This window comes from Mastomys coucha, unplaced genomic scaffold, assembly GCF_008632895.1.
Source record: "Mastomys coucha isolate ucsf_1 unplaced genomic scaffold, UCSF_Mcou_1 pScaffold7, whole genome shotgun sequence".
NCBI classification, from domain to species: Eukaryota; Metazoa; Chordata; class Mammalia; order Rodentia; family Muridae; genus Mastomys; species Mastomys coucha.
In genome coordinates this window covers 41,322,015-41,343,072 of record NW_022196913.1, presented here as the reverse complement: position 1 = coordinate 41,343,072, position 21,058 = coordinate 41,322,015, and the positions used below count along the sequence as shown (strand labels likewise).

The 21,058-nt window shown below is 40.5% G+C and overlaps 1 protein-coding gene across 1 annotated transcript in view; it reads left to right on the top strand.

The window, feature by feature from the left end:
- Window positions 1-21,058, top strand: part of F13a1 (coagulation factor XIII A chain) — a 176,230-nt gene that overhangs the window by 41,977 nt on the left and 113,195 nt on the right. The window contains exon 4 of the mRNA XM_031358440.1: window positions 11,332-11,583. Within this exon, the coding sequence (XP_031214300.1) occupies window positions 11,332-11,583 (252 nt within the window). The remainder of the gene's footprint in view (window positions 1-11,331; window positions 11,584-21,058) is intronic.

Here is a 21,058-nt window from a genome sequence, read left to right as displayed (position 1 = left end):
TAGCTGGGTCCTCCGGTAGTACTATGTCCAATTTCCGGAGGAACCACCAAACTGATTTCCAGAGTGGTGTACAAGCTCTTCTTAAATATGGAGGTTGGATGTTATGTGAGAGGGGCCTTTGGGCTAGAGGTAGGTAGAAGCCTAGAAGTAGGTTGTGGTGCAATCAGAGGTGGCCAGACTAGGGTAGGCACTGGATGTGTGACCCACACTAGATCTAGGTGGTTGGGGAAGGTTCAAAAAGAGAACAATCAGGCGATCTCACTGGGATAGAGCCTGGAGAAGGATGTGCAGGATCTGGATGGGTGGAGAGGTGGATGTGGCATGAGAGGGTTTAATGAGTTGAGGACAGGCAAAATGGATCTGGGCTAGCCCCAGGAGAAGGATCTCTTGACCTTTTAATGTTTACTTTTGTTCTGCTCATAACTGGTTGAGTCTGTGGCAGTGGAAACTCACTTAACACTTACTTGTGTATATTGCACATCCATATTGCATGCCAAAGATGAATAATTGTTGTCAGCATTGGCAGTGATTTGTTCCTGTTCCTGTTGCTGTTGCCATAAAATATTAACAAGGATTGACTGTTTTGGCTAAAATGCCATCAGTTTGGCTTGCTTCAGTCAAGTTTATTTCCTAAGCTTTTGATGTTATTCTTGCTAGTTAATGGTCCTTCACTTTTTAACTCAGCTACTGTGACTTAAACTAAATGAGCTTTACTCTTTTTGTTGTTGTTGTTGTTGTTTTGTTTTTTGTCTTTTTTTTGTTTTGTTTTGTTTTGTCTTTTGAGACAGGGTTTCTCTGTGTCACTCTGGCTGTCCTGGAACTCTCTCTATAGACCAGGCTGGCCTCGAACTCAGAAATCCACCTGCCTCTGCCTCCCAAGTGCTGGGATTAAAGGTGTGTGCCACCACTGCCCGGCCTGAGCTTTACTCTTAAGACCTACAATTCATTCTACTCATACAATAGATTCAATGCATTCTCTTCCACATCAATAAGTAGAACTTTGATCCCCTAGGAGTGACATTTTGGAGAAAATTCAGTTCTTGTAGTTCATGTATGAGAAAATTTCTTAGGCATGGCCTGATTGTAGACTGTCTAGGGTGTGCCAGGGATAGGCATATCCATCCAAAGTTTCCCCCATCTCTCTTATCCCTTGGATTTCTGGAGCCCATTGTGAGAAGGGAGAAAGCAAGAATAAGGGAATAAATTTTGTTGGTTGAAATACCTGCCTACCAGCTGGGATGACATGAGAGGAAAGTCTATGTATACAGCTTAGCACATGCTCATGGAATCCAATTAGAAACAATAAATTAGACCTGTGTCACCAATACCTTCTTTTTCCTACATCTTTGCATCCTCAAAGATTGTGACATTTAACAGATATACAGAACTTCACCCTATGAACCCCATACCAGGGGATTGCTGCAGGATACTCTACAGATACTGGCAATATAGGCGAGCTTCTGGCCACAGCTTTAGTGCCCCCCACCACCCAAGTGAGTTTCCATATTACTAATGTCTGATTCCCTCCCAGCTATGAGAAACAGCCTTCATCTCATAATATAACCAATGTGTCTAAATGGCCTTTCCTGTGGCTATAATCATTCAGCATTCTCTCTAATGTCTCCTCTTTTGGCAGAAATTTCGTTACTATTCTTCAGCATCAGAATACAATTGGAGGTCAAGTGATGTTCACAGCAATCTCTATTGCCTCCCCACCATCCTCACACAAAGGTCTAAGTGATTGTTTTAAACAACTTAAGCCAACCTAGTATCTTTTTCTTGTAACTTTTTTTTTCAATCAGGATAAAAACTAAACAGAAGGCCCTCAGACCTCACTGCCCACATTTTCTTCTACGCCAGGCACCCCAGCATCCTCCAGTGCAGAGTACGTACTTCATCCAGGCTACTGCACTCACAGCAACACTATGTCCCCAGTGTTTACATGGTTTGTTTCCTCCCCCTTTTCATGCCTCTGTTCAAATGTCCCACTTTAATCAAGCTAGTGCCACGATCCCTGTCACCTTTTGTCCCATAAGCCACTCTATTTACTCTTTACGGGCTCATCTTTGACATAGCATACCTCAAGTTATTTACTGCCTGTTTCTTCTCTCTGTACTGCACACTCTCTGGCCCTAGCTGTTGATGTTACCATATTCTCATTACTTCGAACCTTGCTGAGGTTTATTGTGTGACCAGAACACATGGCACACAATAAATATACTGTGAATTGAGTGAATCCCCAAATCAGGTTGAATCAACAGGCACCTCTTCACTTCTCATGTGGTTATGCTCAGACATTAAAAAATCAGATCAAAACAAAACAAACAAATAAACAAAACCACTAAACAACAACAAAACATCATGGGTTTCGTGAGTTTTCTTTGCTGTTGTGACATTAGTCATTATATGATAATGGCGGAAATAGTACAGTGCTTGGGTGCTAGAATACCCTTCCCATCAGTTAGTTACAGCTCAGTTGTCACCTATAATTGGCATTCTATAGACAGAAGAGACTAGTTAGATACTTATCAGATCACAGATCATAATTTGAATCTGAGTCTGTTTGAACCAGGATGGTGACTGGAGAAGCTGACCGAGTCAAATTCATAGAGTTAGTCGCCTGTTTTTTTCGGGCCCTTGCTTACCCATATATAAAATGTACAGAGAGTTTAAAGCAGATCTAAGGGGAGGTAAGGGTGTCCAGTGTGAAACGGAAACTTCTTTAGATTTCAGCAGCGGAAGCTTCGTGGAACACAGGTCGGGGAACAATCAAATCCAAACAGGAGACATAACAAATCCACTCAGGAATTAGTAACTAGAATCAACCTTCACATCTGGAACTAGACCCCTGGCCAAGGAAGGAGGTTCTGTCAAGCTCTGGAGCTGTCAGAGGAAATAGGAGTCACCCTGGGGCCAGCAAGTAAGAAAGAGCCAAAAGGGAAACTTCACATCTTGCTCCAAAGTCGGGGAAAGGAGAGATGTGTTGTACATGCAGGAAGCAAAAAGGCCTGGGAAGGTGGCTTCCTGTGGAACCAAGCAGTGAGATGGGGTGCAGGTGATGAATCCAGGAGCAGCCGCGTGACACTTGACAAGTAGTTTTTTGCTCCTACATAGACAGCAGGGACCCCAAATTCAAATTGTTCAAGGCTTCTCCTTGTTCCTTAGGATGAAATCTACTCTGTGGTGGTTATATTCCATAAGCAACTTTGTCTAAATTATAGGGCTTTTCTACTGATTTTTTTTTCTTTTTAATAAATTAGCATGCATTCTTTCAAATGAGACATGGGTGTGTTTAAGGTAATTTCCTGCAAACTAGCTTTTCATCCAGGAACTTTGCACTACATTTAACCACACCAAGTGTTTGGTGCTGACTTACAATACAATGTATAGGTTAATGCTTGCAACTCCCTTCCTCTCCAGTTCCAGGGTTACAGGGCCTGACTGCCGTCTCTATGACTGTATGTGTAGTACCTGTGAGCACCAGGAACATTCTAGGCACTTAAAATCTCTTCTATTGAGAACAAATATGTGGATCAGGGATAAGCTTTAGCTTTGTTGCCCTTGCTCAATACCAGCATCAATTTCAGATGAAGTGTCCAGGCTCTGCTCTGCTTTCCTTCAGACCCAGCTATGGTCACTCTGAAGACATCTACATACCTCGCCTGCATGTTGCTTCCGTGTCTACAATCTCGTCTCCTCTAGTCACTCCATCCTTCAGGAATCTATCTAAAACACAGCCTCACTGTGTCACCAACAGCATGCACAGAGGCACAGCTGCAGTTCCTACCCTCTGTCCCCTGACACCTGAGCAATGATTCTTAACCTTCCTAATGCTGTGACCCTTTAATACAGTTCCTCATGTTGTGTGACCCTCAACCATAAAATTATTTTTGTTGCTATTTCATGACTGTAACTTTGCTACTATTATGAATCCTAATGTAAATATTTATGTTTTCCAATGGTCTTAGATGACCCCTGTGAGAGGGTCATTTGACCCACAAAAGGGTCACAACCACAGGTTGAGAACCACATAAAGAGATATAGCTAAAGAATAAAGAGGAATGGGGTTTCCTTTATTCAGCTGAAACTAGGCTCCATACAGAGCTTTAACAGAGAGAAGAATTCCAGGATGAGCGAGTAAGGATCAGAAAGGGAGTTTATTAAAAGACATCTTTAGCGTAGATTCTAAGCACAGGAGTTAACAGAGAGAAGGATGCAAAGCTAAGTGTGGATGTGGGCTCCACATCCTATTTAAGAACTTATAATGTTCCTGGTGCTCACAAGTACAAGGCACACAGTTATAGAGAAGGCAATCACGCCCTGTAACCCTGGGACTGGTGAGAGAGCAAGCTGCAAGCACTGCAAAGGAGGGGTCCAGGTTTAATTTTGTGAACATTTCTCATTTTTGTAAATAATGCTGTAAGAAGTATTTACAAAGGGAATTGTCCAAACTCAGAAATGAGGAGGAGCACTGCAAACTCCAGGTTGCAGATCCCATATAAACAGTTTATTTACTAAGTTTGACATCCTTGTTTGAGATGTCTGTAGAAAAACAGACTACCTCAGTAGGCAGTATTTTGTTTCATCACTGGTGCCTGAGATTTCTGGCCTTTTCCAGGGGAAAGAGCGGAAAGAAAGAACCAGGACTCAAAGCCCCCGTTCTTCTCTCCCAAGCTCCTCTTTCCATGTCATTACAATTCTCCCAACTTTCTATCCAACCTCAATTAGACCATAGAAGGTATTTCAACACTTTGAGGAGCCTCATTTCCAGTCCCTCCAAAGGATGCAGCCCATGGTCAAAGGTCCCCACAGTTCTCACCTTTCCAGGTCAGCTGCCTCTTTTGCCACAGTATCTTCATTTCTTTTTCTTCCCCTCATATGTACCATATTTTCATTTGCCATGGGCTAGGAATACTTCTCCCTACTTTGTCCATTGCATGAGTTTGATTTCTTGGCAAAATATCTGACATAACCAGCTAGAAAGGAGAAGGCTGTGTGGCCTAGTGGTTTCAGAGGGTTCTGCCCATCACAGTGGAGAGGGTATTGTTGGAGGGTACTGGCACATGTGTGCACATGCAAGAGGAGGTCAGAGGACAACTGTGTCTGCACACATACAGGTAGGCCAGTGCTGCATCCTAGAAACTCAGTACTCCACCATCACATTGTTCTTTATTATTATGCCCCAAGCCATTTCCTCTGGAGACTTTTCTTAGATGTCCATGACATCATTAGCCACCACCTCTTCTGGGTTATCCCTCTGTCTTCCTCATGCCTCATTATCCCAGCAGGAACTATGCTGGTTCAGAGACATTTCACAAGATGATATCTCACATCAAAAGAAGACTCAGTCACTTAGAAGACCTTGAAAAGAAAATAAAATACAGTTAAGGAACCACCATCTACCTCATATTAAGACAGGGTCTCTCATTTAGCTTGGAGCTCACTAATTAGCCTAAGTTGGCTGGTCAGTGAGCCCTGGGGGTCCACCTGCCTTTACCTCCACAGTACAGGGATGACAATTATACACCACTATGCATGCTTTAAGTATGTTTTTGTGAGTTCTGGGGACTGAACTCATGGTCATATCACATATACTTTGCCAACTGAGCCAAACTTCATCTGGTGCTGGGCAGAGAACTGGCACTTTGTCTGTGCTAAGCATGTGTCCTAACACCAAGATGTAGCCACAGACTTTGAACAATGTGACTCCCTCCTCTTGGCTATTACCTCCCAAAGCTTTTGTACCTTATTAATTATTTCTTTTCTGATAGGAGTGTCTTGTGTTTATGATTGCTAACCTGGGATCTAACTACTACTTAAAAGACTGACAACACCCTGGTCCCTCAGAATTCCTGCATGGTCCTGAGACTGTTAGAACACAGTTTACTTCCCTTTACAAGGCTACGGTATTCAGACTTCCAGTCTGGCACATGCATCATGCTGTCATGGGCTTCTAGCACCTGTTTGGAGATACATTGATTCTTTAAAATATGAAAGATGTGTCTTGGGCAAAACAAACAAATTTGATGGGAAAGTGAATTAGCTTCATGAAACCCACCTTTCTAGCTAGAGACTGGATGCATTCTTGAGAGACTTCCCTTTTTAGAAATGGGGTCTGCAGGGAGGTGAAGGAAGAGCTCAGCCAAAAACCTGCTTGTATATGAATGGAAACCAGGTCTGAAAGGGGAGAAAGAAGGGAGTATGAATCTGTGGTTCATGTGCAGGTTGCTTGCAATGGTTTGCTGGCTTGAGCTAGACACCACATTCCAGAGTTTCCACAATCCCTGCAATGTTCTTCAAGGGTGAGATCCAGCCAAGTCCCTGACATTTATGGGGCCATACTTAGTGTGAAATATTGAGGTATTTTACGAGTTTTCTACAGATGGTAAGAACGCATCATAGTTCAGTTTAATAGGAGAAATGGATGTTTAAGTAGACATCAAAGAAATAGGACCTTGCTTGGACTTTTCTCATAGTTAAAAAAGATTCATATGGCTAGGCATTTATATTCACCAAATACAGCACAATAGAACAGTCTTAGTGGTGGCATGTCATAGAGATGGCAAGAATGTGTGTGCCTTGAATTACTGACTTCATTCCCAGCATTAGAGAGCCCAATGACTGACAGGTGCTTTTTGTCTTAGTGAAAATTTGCACAAAAAATGCATGTGTGATATAAAAGTATAGTGGGAATTTTATTTGAGGCTAGAGGAAAACAGAAGGATAGGGGAGAGAAATCAAGAGTGGGCAATAGATAGGATATGGTGGTGAGTATGGCTAAAGAACGCAATGTAAAATGAAATGTAATGAACTCCATTGTTTTTTTGCCTTGTGGGCAACGGCTATATATATTAACAAAATAATAATGTACAAAGGAAGCCAACACTTAAACACATGCTCATTTGTAGATGTCTTGAAAAGATAACACCAATTTGAAGTGGGTGGGAAAGAATGCATTTGGTAATTACAACCCCTACTTCTGTTCAGGAGTCTAGCTGTGAAAGAGACAGCATTGTTAAGTACAAAAAGGAAGATTATTTGCAGGATCCTCCGTTTCTTGTTTCTCTTTTTCTTGCTCTCATTTTCTGTTAACATGAAGTTGTGCAGTTTCGAAGAGAAGAATGCCTACATGGGCACTCTACACTGCTAGGAAACATGCATGGGAATCACCTGTGAAGAACTGTGTTTCATACCTAGGCCTGGCCATTGACAGCCATGCATGTTGATGGATGGGTGTTCCAAGCGTGCCCTGATGGTGGTCTGTAGAACGTGCTTCCTCCTGAGGGTGAGAAGGGCTATTTAGTGCGATGAAATACTACTCTGCCACAACTTCCTCCCTCACAATTCAATCATGGAAAATCCTTCCCCAGCGCTGTCACTGAAATCATTACACTCAGAATTAAACATGGTGTAATGGAGCCACTGACAAGACCCTGAGGTGCTATTGACATGCCAGGTCTCACATTAATAATCAGCTTTTCTGTGTAGTAGAAAGGAAAAGACCTGCAAATTAGGGGTTGTTTTTCTTTTCTCTTTCTTCCTTCCTTTCTTTCTTCCTTTCTTTCTTTCTTTCTTTCTTTCTTTCTTTCTTTCTTTCTTTCTTTCTTTCTTTCTTTTTTAACCTCCCTTTGGAAGTCATGGCTTGCTCCTGATTCTTTTTCAAATGTTGATTTGCAGCCATGTGACTTACCAGGTCAACAGGGCTGCTCAGCCTTCTCCCTTCCTTTAAAACCCAAACCAAGATCCCCAGTGTAGGGAGATGCCAGGGCCAGAAAGCGGGAGAGGGTGGTTTGGAGAGCAGAGGGAGGGGGGATGGAACAGGGTTCTTTTTTGTTTGTTTATTTTATTTTATTTTTTTCGGAGGGGAAACTGGGAAAGGAGATATCATATGACATGTAAATAAAGAAAATATCTAATAACAAAAGAAATTTTTAAAAAAGGAAAAAACAAACCAAATCTGCATCACCCCAGGCCTCCCTGTGCCTTACTCTCTGCCAGCTCTGCCTCCTCATCCCTTTGATTCATACATCCGACTCACACATCCATTATCCACCACCACACACTGGCATTTTGTCTTTTCCCTCATAATTCTAGTTTTGTTGCTTGGTTCTTCCTTTTACTTCTTCCATAGTCCCCAGTCCCTTTCATCATCTTCTACCTGTTCCATGAAGGCTGTAAGATACAGAGCAATGAGAACGTCTTCACGATAGATGACAGTGGCCCAATCTTTATTTTTCCCTCTACCTAGTTAGTGACATCCATTCCTGACTATGGATGGGCCCGTTGATGGATAGACTGGTTGCAGGCATTTATAGAGGCTGTGATTTAGTGATTGAAATGGCTGTGTCTTGGCTTCTCCAAAAATGACTTTTCAAGACTTTCTCCTATTTTCTAGCTCTTGAATTTTTTGTCTTTTCTTGCACAGTGTTCTCTGAACCTTGGAGGAAGTGATATAAATGATTTGTCTGAAGTTAAGCATATAACTATCACTAATTCTCAGCTCCTACCTTGTTCATTCATGCATCTCTGCATTAACCACTGTGTTCACTGAAAAGAGAGACTTCTTTGATTAAGGCAGAAAGCAATACATATCTATGAGTAAAAAGCATACATATTGAAAAGAGAAGCTTGGCATTAATGGCAATTTAGATCGACAACAATACTCAGTTCTCCACTATAGCCCATAACTTCCCTCACCATAAGTTTTCAACCAGTTTTATAAGCATATATTCCCTCCCATGGAGTTTGTCTTCAATTCAATCAGAAAAGAAGTTGGTTACCCTCATAATAGTTGTACCACTATTGCAGAAGTGGGTACATCTTACCTGGCAAGTATGTACCATAGATCATGGATTTCAAAACCCTTTAAAATGCCATACATTTTAAATCTAGACTGGGATTTGGGTTGCACAGGAACATAAAGTCTAGAGGGCAACAAGGGAAAACAGAACAAAGTGACTTGGAATAAACACACTCTTGAGAGTAGACTGATTCAGTAGCTCCCTGGAGTCAGAGCTAGTGTATCCCCAAGAGTATCCCCTGTTTAGACAAAATCTTCAATGCTCAGATTGCATTCTTGGCAAAAAAAAGTATGAGTCTTTATTGGATTATGATCAGTGTATGTGATATTTGTAGCAAACTGTGGTTAACTGATACTCCTGATATAGAAACCCTTCCTGCTTGTACAACATCTCCTAAGTAAATAATTGTTTTCAGTAAAATTAAGCAACCTTATAGAATTACACAGCAGTAATCTAGGCAGCTACTTCCTTCTGAGTGCTTGGATACATTCCTGTCTAAGGACTCTGTTCACAACCTGGTTACCAGATAGACCAAGGTTAGCTGTGTATGTGGAATTTCCTATATGTAGCCTAAACAACAATTGAAGTGAATAAACTTGGCTTTTGAAGATTTCTGTGTGCTTATAATCCAAATCATTTATGAACTTACTAGATTTGTATCTTTTTACAAGTCAAGAAAAGAGAGACTAGTTCTACCTTAAAACAGCTATGAAGTTGATCTTTCCTGCAAATTATACAGTTAATTAAATTATAGGTCGGGGGGTGAAAGAATTATATGAGGTTAACTTTCTATTTATAGCTTAGAAAATCAGATGAAATTTAATGTCGAGGTTAAAGACTAAGTAATAAGAATTTGACCCAAAATGGAAGTAATAAGAGAAAAATAGCATATGCATTGAGATAGCTTATGCATAAACTATGATGAGCCTGGAAATATTGCACTATGACCTCCTGTTTAATCTTTAGTTAAAATAACAGTTTAAGATTTAAAGATATTTATTATACATGATTAATTATGTACAAAGAATTTTACATAGACCTAGGTCTGGTTGTATAAACCCAGGATCCTATTTTTTCAAGAGACATTAAGGCGGGACAATTTGCAAGTTCAAGGTTATTCTGGGCTATAGATCAAATTCAAGAGCAGTCTAAGAGACTTGGTAAGATCCTTCAAAAGTAACAACACCAACAACAAAAATCTACCAACCAAATAAACAAACAGAAAAAGCAAACCCCAGGGGATGTGATTCAGTATAAGGCATTTTAATACATTATTTCATTTTGTCTTCCTGTGAACTTGTTATTGTTATCACTATTGTCCCCACTTATAGATGGAGATAAAGACAAGAGAAGAGGAATTTGTAAGCATGGACGTTGTCAGGGTGAAAAGCAGCAGAGCCAAGACTCATCTCACTTCCCAGGAGATCTTCAACTCTGAACTGTAGCCTGTGGCACTCGTGGGCTGACAGAGAACACTAGCTTAGGTTGAATGTACAAAAGGCAACATAGGAATAGCCTGGGGCTGTAACCCATCACTGGTGGTAGCAAACCACATAACAATGAATTTAGAATAAACAAAAATATTGGCCTCTGCTCCCTAAAAGCAACACTGTACAGTAATTGTACTCCCATTTTGAAGTTTTTATTAAAACTATTATAGTCGGGCAGTGGTGGTGCACACCTTTAATCCCAGCACTTGAGAGGCAGAGGCAGCCAGATTTCTGAGTTCGAGGTCAGCCTGGTCTACAGAGTGAGTTCCAGGACAGCCAGGACTACACAGAGAAACCGTGTCTCAAAAAACAAACAACAACAACAACAAAAACAAAAACACACAAAAAAGCCAACAACAACAACAACAAAACTATTATAATTTTTTTACAGTAAGCTATATAAGCTGTATTTGACATAGAAATTGATATTTCTTCATCTTGCTTGCATTCATTGTCTAATCAATGGTGTGATTTAAATATAGTTTGTCTTCTCCTAAACACATGTTAAAATTTAATCTTTGTTATGAGGTGCTACAAGAGTTGAAACCTACTCTGAGCGTGGGAGCCTTTGGGAGCAGTCAGGATTAGATAGGACCATCAAGGACTACTCTTAAGATTAAACACATGTGACTTAATAACAACAGAAAAAGAACATCCCTGTGATGGCTCAACCTGTGTCAGGATTCTGCAACGAGAAGTCACTGGCGTAGCCCCCTCCCCCAAACTTTTCTTTTTAAGTAAATTACCCAATCTGAGCTATTATATGATCAGCAACAGAATGCAAGCTGAACTATGAACCAACAAAAAAATCTTCCCAAGAAGTGTTATCTTTGTAAATATTTTAGCAGTCTTGGTAAATCTGGGCTCTGAAGAAATTAGGAAAATCAGCTACTATCACAGCCCTTGGTAGCAGAGGTGAAATTCATAGCCACTCAAAAACTACAAGTCTAATAGCATCTTCCTTCTCCTGCCACAAGATTAGACTTGGAACAAGAGGAGTGAGAAACCTTTTCATCCCTGTTCCTTCCTTTGCTTCATAGGTCGCTACCCTCAGGAGAACAAGGGCACCTACATCCCAGTGCCTGTGGTGAAGGAGCTGAGAAGCGGAAAGTGGGGGGCCAAGGTTATCATGAATGACGACAGGTCTGTGCGGCTTTCCATTCAGTCTTCTCCCGAATGCATTGTGGGGAAATTCCGCATGTATGTTGCAGTCTGGACTCCCTATGGCATCCTGCGTACTCCAAGAAACCCAGAAACAGACACATACATTCTCTTCAATCCTTGGTGTGAAGGTAAGGGACAAGAATTCTATTTTCTCATCTAAAAAAAAGTTCCCACAATTCCAAAGCATCTCCTATGAAGGAGTTTTCCAAAGGACCTGTCTCTTTCTGACACCATTAGTTGCTTTTGTGTTATGAGGCCAAATACATGACAAGTAGCAACTTGGGGAAGGAAGGATTTCTTCTGGCTTATGGCCTGAGAACGAAGTCCACCATCGCGGAGAAGGCAGTGGCCAGGCACAGCGCTTGCGCAGTCAGGAAGTGAAGTGAGAAGTGCGCCAGGCCTCAGTTGGAGTTCTTTCGCCTCTTTATTCAGTTCTGGATCTCCCCCATGAAATAATGACACCACATCTAGGGTGGGGCTTTCTGGTCTCAGTTAAATTTCTCTAGAAATATCTCGTAATGATTCTAAATCCAGTCAAGTTGGATTAATAATCACCCTGACATACACTGTTTTCTCAAGACTAAAATTGAGGGAGATGCAAAATTTATCCTCAGTATAAGTGAACTGAATGCTGCTACACACTTATCTCAGGAATTAATTAAAGATTTCCTAAAATTGCAGAGTGAGTTCCTTATGGACCTGTGGTATCATCTCAGTATATTATTTGTTCTGTAAGCAAAAAAAAAAAAAATGATTTATTAAACTCGACATTCAAAACTAATAGAACCCAAGACTCTACTTAAAAAAAAAAAACCCTTCAACTATGTAAATTGTAGAACTAGTATCATCTTAATTTAGGAACAGAAAATCCTAAGGGACCCCACAGAGTTGTTTAGCTCATGGTGTGTCTACATTCACAAACCACTGGCCTGCAAATACAGACACATAACTATAAAACTATATTTTAACTATGCTTTAACATTCGATTACTTAATCTCTAATGTTATTTTGGATCATTTCCATATGCTGCTGAAGCTTAACCTAGTTATATCGAGATTACTTAGTTGGGTTCAATGAGCTCCCTATTAAGTCAATTTAAAACCTCAAACCTCACATGACTTTCTCCCCTTCCATGTTTCTCCCTATCCCGGCCTTCCCACTGTTCTCATACACAGTGTGGACTGGGAGGGGCACCTATTGCTAGATCTGTGGCAGTGGGGAAGTTTGAAATCTAAGAGCTGAGAGCAGGAGACTGTTCCTATCAGACTCTTGGAGTTGGACTTATCACTCTCCAAACATCTTCCAAACATGAATCTCTCCTATTTTTATTTTGTATAACCCTTTGTTTGAGAAAATTGCTCTGGATCTGGATTCTCTGATGTATCTATAGGCAATAGATACAGCGTTTTCTTGGATAAATTGTGTTTTCAGAGTGTTTTCTTCTGTTAAACATATACCCTGATCGCTGTCCTTTGGCCTAATTCTTCCAATGATCTTGGCTCATGGAACCGAGCTGATCCTGCATCCCCACCCACTAGTTCTCATAAAGTACTACACAGTACTTTCTCTACGCATACATGATGCAAGTTCAAGGTTGATGAGAGCAAGAGATGTCATTTGGGCCATATATAGCTCAAAGATGGAATCTTGTTTATAGACATCTCATTAAATATATATTAGGTATTTTGCAGCTGGGACATGGTGTGCTATTTGCAGAGATGGGGAGTAGAGGTGCTGACCAAGGGGCTGAATTGGAATTGATAGAAGAAATGACCAGCAAGTGTGTGAATCTAGAAAGGAGAATCAGAGTGCAATTGAGGATTATATAGGCCTAGAGAAGACACATTGTCAATGGAGGAAAGCAAGTATAGTATAGTATAGTATAGTATAGTATAGTATAGTATAGTATAGTATAGTATAGTATAGTATTAGTATAGCCAACATTTAAGAGTCCAGCGAGAAACTGATAAAGATAAATGAAACTGAGGAAATATGTAGAGGGGCTAAGAAATTCATACTTTAAAAAAAATCCACATTTATAAAATTAATCAGAGGGTTGTAACTGCAAAAAGACAGTCATGAGTTTCATGTAACTACCCAGGATGTTTGAGGAATGACACAATTTATCCAAGTTTAATTTGTTCACAGCTTTATGGATTATGTCATCCATGTAATGTGTGGTCACTCCCCTTAAGAAAAAAAAAATCTAGTGGTTTTGCCTGACATAGTGATTTTCCAGAGGAGCCATCCAGGAGGTAGAGACCTTGTGATTTTTAACTGCCTCACTGCTCTTTTGGTCTGCTTTTGCATGCATGATAAAGAACTTCTAGGTACTTGCATTCAGAATGTTGCTTAGTGACAGTGTGTCCTGTGCCCTAAATCCCAAAGATCTTCAAGTGATTCCTGAAGTTATAGTTGAGAAACATTGGCTCTGGAGGCAAATCATCCTGGACAGGATTGGGGAATGAGGTGAAGGGTCTGAGAGAGGTGGCCTAAGGATCTCAGGGACTGGTGATCATGGCACTTGCATGCTTGTAGATGCTGATGCATTTAACAAGGGATTCACTGTGACCATAGAAATTGGTTCATAAAAGGGATGAATCTTGGTGCAAGTGGAAAAAATAACTAAGAAGATAAAACTGTAGAAACAGAGTCAGGTGGAGCAAGGTGCTGGTAATAGGGCATTCCCAGTGTGGCAGGGAGGTGACGAATGTGACAATGCACACTGGGTTGAAAAATTGCACCAGCACATACAACATCTGAAAGAAAATATTCAGCTGTGCTCCTGGGGGTACTTCGGGCTGCTTCACATTCATAGGCAATTTATCCTACTTAATCACCAAATCATTAATGGGGATCGATAGCAACGGCAGTCTGGTAGGCCCAGGGATGGATGCAAGGAGAATTCCTGCATAGTGTTTTAAGTGAATGTCACTAACAGAGCTTCAAGTCTGTTCTAACAGGGAGCTCTTCCCTGGAGTGTTAAACTCAGAACTGTTCCCATAAATAGAGTAAGAGTAAGTTGGGCATTTATTGTGAATTTATCTTGTCTGACCACTGAGAAACTATGAATTATTGAATGTATTTCACTATTTAAATGTCAAATGTTCCATTTTAGTACTATGACATTACTGTCAGTGAGTGAGTTCTAAAAGATTTAGATTTGTAGTGATTTTGTTTAGCACCCTGGGTCAGTATTTAGTGTTTATTTGGGCCATATTAGTATTTGTGTATTGACTATACATTTTAGAGGGTTCTCTCCTTTTGACAACTTGTTCCTATCCCTGATTTTCCCTTATTTAATTTAACCTCACATTCCCAGCATTCCACAGTGCCCGGATACATAGTTAATGCTTTATAAATGTTTATAGCATTTATTTAATAACTCCAAGTAAACAGATGTACATTCACAAAACCATATCACCACCACAGATCAGACATAAATGTAATCTCAGACCTTACCATATTGTAAAGAGAAAAAGAAAGACACATGGGGGGGGAGCGGGGCTTGAGCAGCATGTCTGAGTAGATTCCTCTATCAGTATCCAATACCAAGCTAGCTTCTAGGATTCTTGCCTTGTTCATTCCACAAAATATTTACATTTCCTTTAAAGCAAGTTAATTGTGTTAACTTAAAGTAAAGAAATTAATTCTTGTCATTTATTGTATGTTTTTGATAGAAAGTAATAGATATGGCCGACCTGTATTTTATTATTAAAATCTACCTTTCAACTATTTGCTTAGTAATTACACATGGTCATTAGGACCCTTTGGTACAGAACAGACTGTGAGTCTCAGAGAAACAATGACAAATAGCCCCTGCTCAGGAGGCCCTTGAGCCTACATTCAGAACTCAGGCCAGAGCCACTTATCCATCAGTCTACTGATGTAGATAGTATGTCTTGCCCGTGGCCATGGCAACACAATAACCTATGAAAGGAACAACAGTATTGCTTATTAATTTGTAGATATTAAAGGCTCACAGTGCTTAATTCAGCTCTAGAGACAGGCACTAAGAATGACGGAACTTTGTCCTCGTAGACATAGTAACCGGATTTTACAAATGAGGTGTCAATAAAACCTAATTACAATTGTAAAAAAAAATAGTGCTAAAATAAGTCATGGCCAGACAAGAGCATAAAACAGGGTCCCCTGACCAAGTTAGAGTTGAAGACAGAGCAACCAGTGGCTTATACCTTACTCAACCTTGAGAACACCACTACACCATAGCATGTCAGTTACTAAACCAGCTCTCAGTTTACTATAATGCCCTGTTTGCTTAGATTTGAAAGCCTGTGAAGCAGGGACAGATTCTCACCTGCAAAAGGACAAATAAACTCTAGCTCTACATGACATGGGACCTGTGGCCAAAATCCTGGAACATGCACATAGATTCAATTCTCTGAGGCTTCAGCCTTGACTTTGGTTATAGAAAGTTTCTTTCTTTCTCTCTTTCTTTCTTTCTTCTTTTCTTCCTTCCTTCCTTTCTTTCTTCCTTCTTTTCTTCCTTCCTTTCCTCCTTCTTTTCTCTCTTTCTTTCTTCCTTCCTTCCTTTCTTTCTTTGTTTCTTTCTTCCTTCCTTTTTTCTCTCTTTTTCTTTTTTCCTCTTTCTTTCTTCCTTTCTTTCTCTTTCTTTCTTTCTTTCTTTCTTTCTTTCTTTCTTCCTTTATTCCTTTCTTTCTTTCTTTCTTTCTTTCTTTCTTTGTTTGTTTCTTTCTTTCTTTCTTTCTTTCTATTTTTCCACTTTTCTATCTTTCTTTGTTTTTCTTCTTCTCTCATACACTGCATCCTGACCACAGCCTCCTCCCAGTTACCTCCCATCTCCTCTCTTTCCCAGATCCACTGCTCACCTGTTTCCCCTCAGAAAAGAGCAGCTCTCTAAGTGATATCAACCAACACAATAAAACAAGATACAATTAAGACAAGTCCTCATATCAAGACTGAACGAGGCAACCCAGTAAGAGAAAAGGGGTCTCATGAGCAGGCAAAAGAGTCAGAGACACCTCCACCCCCACTGTGAGGAGCCCAATAAAAACCACAATCTAAACAATCACAGCATGTATGCAGAGGACCTAGCACAGACCCATGCAGGCTCTGTGATTGCTGCTTCAGTCTCTGTGAGCCTCAATGAGCCCTGCTCAAAATCAATGACATAAGATCACTCATTTCACCATCTAAATCATCATTCTTTCTATACCAAGTGAGCATCATTCCAAGTGGTACTAAAATCAGAAGATACCCCAAGGCAGCTCACAGGAATGTTTCTACAAGATGGTTCTGGAACGTGGGAGGATGAAAGACTCTAATGTAGAGTCACACTCATGCACGTGGCTTGTGTTTACTTCCATGGGTTAATTTTCACACTCTTCAAAGTATGTGCATAGGTTGTATCTCCATAGCTCGTGTGTTTTGGAAAAATATGACCTGTTTGGCTGGGTGTGATGATGTACAAGGGTAATCCCAGGATGAGGTTGGGAAGATGAAACTGAATTACCAGTTGAGGGCCAGTCTGGGCTACATGATGAGCTTTTTTTCTCTCAAAAGAGAATGGAGAGACAAAGTGGGGGTGGGAGGGAAATAAAAAGAAAATAATTGGAGAGGAGAAGACTTTAAGGGAAGAGGAAGGGAGAGAAGGATTGGGTAACCCTCATTCACCCGAAGCTCATAGTTGGAGCTCAGGGAGTATCTACCAGCTGAATTGATGAACAACACACCAAGAGGTCAGGATCGAATTGTGATGCTCATATTTCAATGAGGAGACAGGCCTCCTGAATTAGTTAAGGTCATATAGAAAGTTAGGAAACAAACTGGGACAAACACTTGGGTGTCTGGATCCATTTATAGCGACTGTTGTATTTTCAAGACAGAAGCCATTTATTGGGCTGGTTACCTTTTTGTCAACTTGACAGAAACTAAAGTCATCATGTTTGAGTGCGAGCATGGGGGCATTTTCTTGGATAATGATGGATGTGAGAGGGCTCAGCCCACTTGGGCAGTCCCACTGCTATGCAGGTAGTTCTGGGTTGTATTAGAAAGCAGGCTGAGCAGGCCATGGGGAGCAAGCCAGCAAACAATGTTCCTCCATGATCTGCTTCAGCTCCAGCCTCCAGGTTTCTGCCTTGAGTTCCCTGAGTAGAAGGCTGGAAGAGAAAGTAAACCATTCCCCCTGCAAGTTGTTTTTGGTCACAGTGTTTAATCATAATAGAAAGTAAACCAGACTATATATCTAGAGAAACATTTAGATGGCCAGCAGACACAATTCTATGCAACCATTTGTCAATATTGAAAAGGCATACAAACACACAAAAGGAAAACGAGGTTGATAGCTGTAAAATCAGATGAAAACTCTTCTTTAGGAGAAAGGGAAAAGAAAAGAAATTAAAGCATGCCAGTACAGGCACAGGTTCCCTCAGAGGATACAGCTAAGCAAAGAATCCCTGACATTTTCTTTGTAGAATTGCTTCATGACAAATAGTTTATTTTCTGAAGGCACATAAACTAAAAAGTCCTCAACCAGCCAAACCAACAAAGTAGCACACACCAAATAAACTCACAAGCAGGTGCATGCTATAGCATCAGGCACCATGTTTCCAGAGAACAATAATGACCCTGTCACTAAAGACCCTCTAGTGACTCATTGGTCCCCTTCTGTACTGGAGTTAACAGATATAAGGCAAAGGACTCCTGAATGGCTACAGTAGACTATCAAGATAGAAATGGTTTGGGACCTTCCAGAATAAAAGGACCAGATTCTGGAAATGACTTTCTTTATGATTCCAGTGTGTTCCATTGTCGGAAGCAAAAAGTTTTCTCTCGCATGCCTGCAGGGCACACAGCCAGCAGGTTGATCCCTCTTCTGATTCGCCTCAACTTTCACAAAAAAAAGGGATGCCAAGCAATGAAAGGGAGGTCAGCCAAAGGCGTCCTGACCCTTCCTGTGAATCTATGCCTTCTCTGAAAGAATGACTAATAGCGTTTGCCTTTTTGAAGGGCTAGAGACATTGTTATTCTTAAAGGATTAGACACAAAACCAACCCTTGATGGAAATGCCTTTCTACCACGATAGTGTCTTTGACACTTCAGATATTGTCTTGCTTAACCCAAACTCTTAGTGGTATTAGACAAGAGACCGGCTTTACCTTTAAAAGAGTGTGTAAACACCAGGAGTTTTTCAGCTTACACACTGATGAATGGCCTCCTTCTCCCAAAGGGGCTATATAGATACTGAAAATCAATGGGCTTGGCATTTGTCCTTATATGTCTGTTTTAAAGTCTTCCTTATTCTGGATGAGAGGCCAGCGGTAATGCCCAAAGGGATGCCTGAAATCAGGCTTATATGTGAGTCTTAAATTTTTTGCAGCCCACAATTTTCTTTTATTTTTTAACTACCGCAAAATTCTCAGCAAAGGAACAGTAAAATAAATGAGGTCGTCATTCTTTACTGCTGCCACATGTACATTGTTAGTCACCCTGGAAGGGTGGGTATTTACAGGGCATTCTGAGGTGTCCTGCAACATATCTGCTAGGGAAGACAAATGGAGAGATTATGTCACATCCACCAGTGGCACCCTGCATAATCTGTTTTACCTCCAAGTTTAATCTCAGTCACCATCCTTTGTCAAAGGTTACTGAGAACCCAGTTCTTAGTAGACTCAAGATAGCACTTGGTTCTATTAACAACCTATTCCTAAGTCCCACTTTCTGTATCCTCACCCAAAGCTCCCTTACGTGCACACTGGCCATCACAGCCATGAAGCAGTCCAAATCGTGGGGCTTCTAGAACAAAGATTAGTTGTTAGTTTGTCTTCCTTATGCAGAATGTTCACTTGGCTAAGCAGAAATCAAATTTTCCATGGGACTGATAAATCTCACTCCCCTTCTGAAACCAATCCCAAATATTAAAACAAACAAAAACAACCACCTACAGCCAAATATCTAAATAGAAACATGATTATATTTTCTTATTTTTATTATCCCTTCTAAAAAGTGAGTTTGGGGAGTTTCCATAGTGATTTTCTTTTTTGATTCATTTTGAACAGCTGCATTTTAAAGGGACAGAACTGAATAAAACAGGAATCATAAAGTGCAGCCTTCTATCCTTAATCTTCTTTTAAAATCATAAATAAATTTAAAATTAAAATTGGGGTTTCCCATTCCTTGCCTTGTTGAGGATTCATGATTATGCCTGCCTGGTTTGAGGTAAGATTTAAGTCAGAGTTTCCTGGTGTGGGTCATAGAGCTCTGCCTGTTTACAGATCTCAGATTTATAACATCTCATCAATAGTAACTCACAGCACAATGGTAAATTCTTGGACCTCTCTCATAGTCTAAGCTAAAGACATTGTCTTTATCTCTTAAATCTGCAACAGGCATTTACTCATTCCCTACTATGTGTGTATACCCTCCTTACCATGGTGCTGAATGCCAGGGATAGTGACCTACTGTGTTGGTGGTATGGGCAACAGTGAAGAATCAAATCCTGGTTTCAAATATCACTAGCATTGTGGCCTTGGGAAATTCACTTGCCTGGCCCTGGGCTCAGCTTCCTTTTGTGAAAATGGATCTAGTGGAGTACCTTTCTCATCCTACTCATCTTCATGACTTTCAATGAGTCAGTTGGGGTCAGGTTGGTAGTTTCTTTGTGCATTTTGGAAGGGGTGGTCTCATATGTAGCCCAATCTTAGTCTCAAATTAACAATTCTCCTGCCTCAGCCTCCTGAATGCGGGGGTTATACAGAAAGTTAAAAGTTTGTGGCAGATACTAAATATATATTTGTTTAGTAAATGATCAAATTTGCAGTAACTAAAAGGCCATCTTCAAGAAGTAGAAAAAATTGTTCCTCTAACACCATTGACAAATAAGAAATCAAGGCTTAATCTAGCCTGCTCTGGAAATGACACAGGAAAACTTAAGTTCTAGTTATATGACAGTCAACAAGGACATGAAAATGTTGGTAATTACAGCCTTATTACTCTTTTTTTGTTTTGTTTTGTTTTATTTGTTTGTTTGTTTGTTTTTCAAGACAGGGTTTCTCTGTGTAGCCCTGGCTGTCCTTGAACTCACTCTGTGGACCAGGCTGGCCTCCAACTCAGAGATCCAACTGCCTCTGCCTCTGCCTCCTCTGCCTCTGCCTCCCTAGAGTTGGGATTAAAGGTGTGTGTCACCACTGCTCAGCTAAGCATTTGGATTTTTAACCAGAATATATTTACATACTTAACTTGCTTTCCCACACTATGCATCTTTGAGAGTTTTCTATACCAGTGCATACCTACTCTTTACAATGATTTAGATAGCATATTGTATTAAATGCTGTACATACATTTTATACAAATGTTTCCATAGATACTCAGAAACAGCATTACTTAGTGGTAAGTTAACATTTAAAGTTTGCATAGATACTACCAAATTACTCTGTTAAAAAGCTATGGTATTGGTGCTGGAGAGATGGCTGGGTGATTAAGAGAACATACTGTTCTTGCAGAGGACATGAGTTTAGTTCCCAGCTCCCAAATAGTAGCTCACTACCTCTACATCTAGCTCTGTAGTCCTTTCCTGGCCTTTTCTGGTAGTCACCTTCCTCTCTCTCTCTCTCTCCCTCTCTC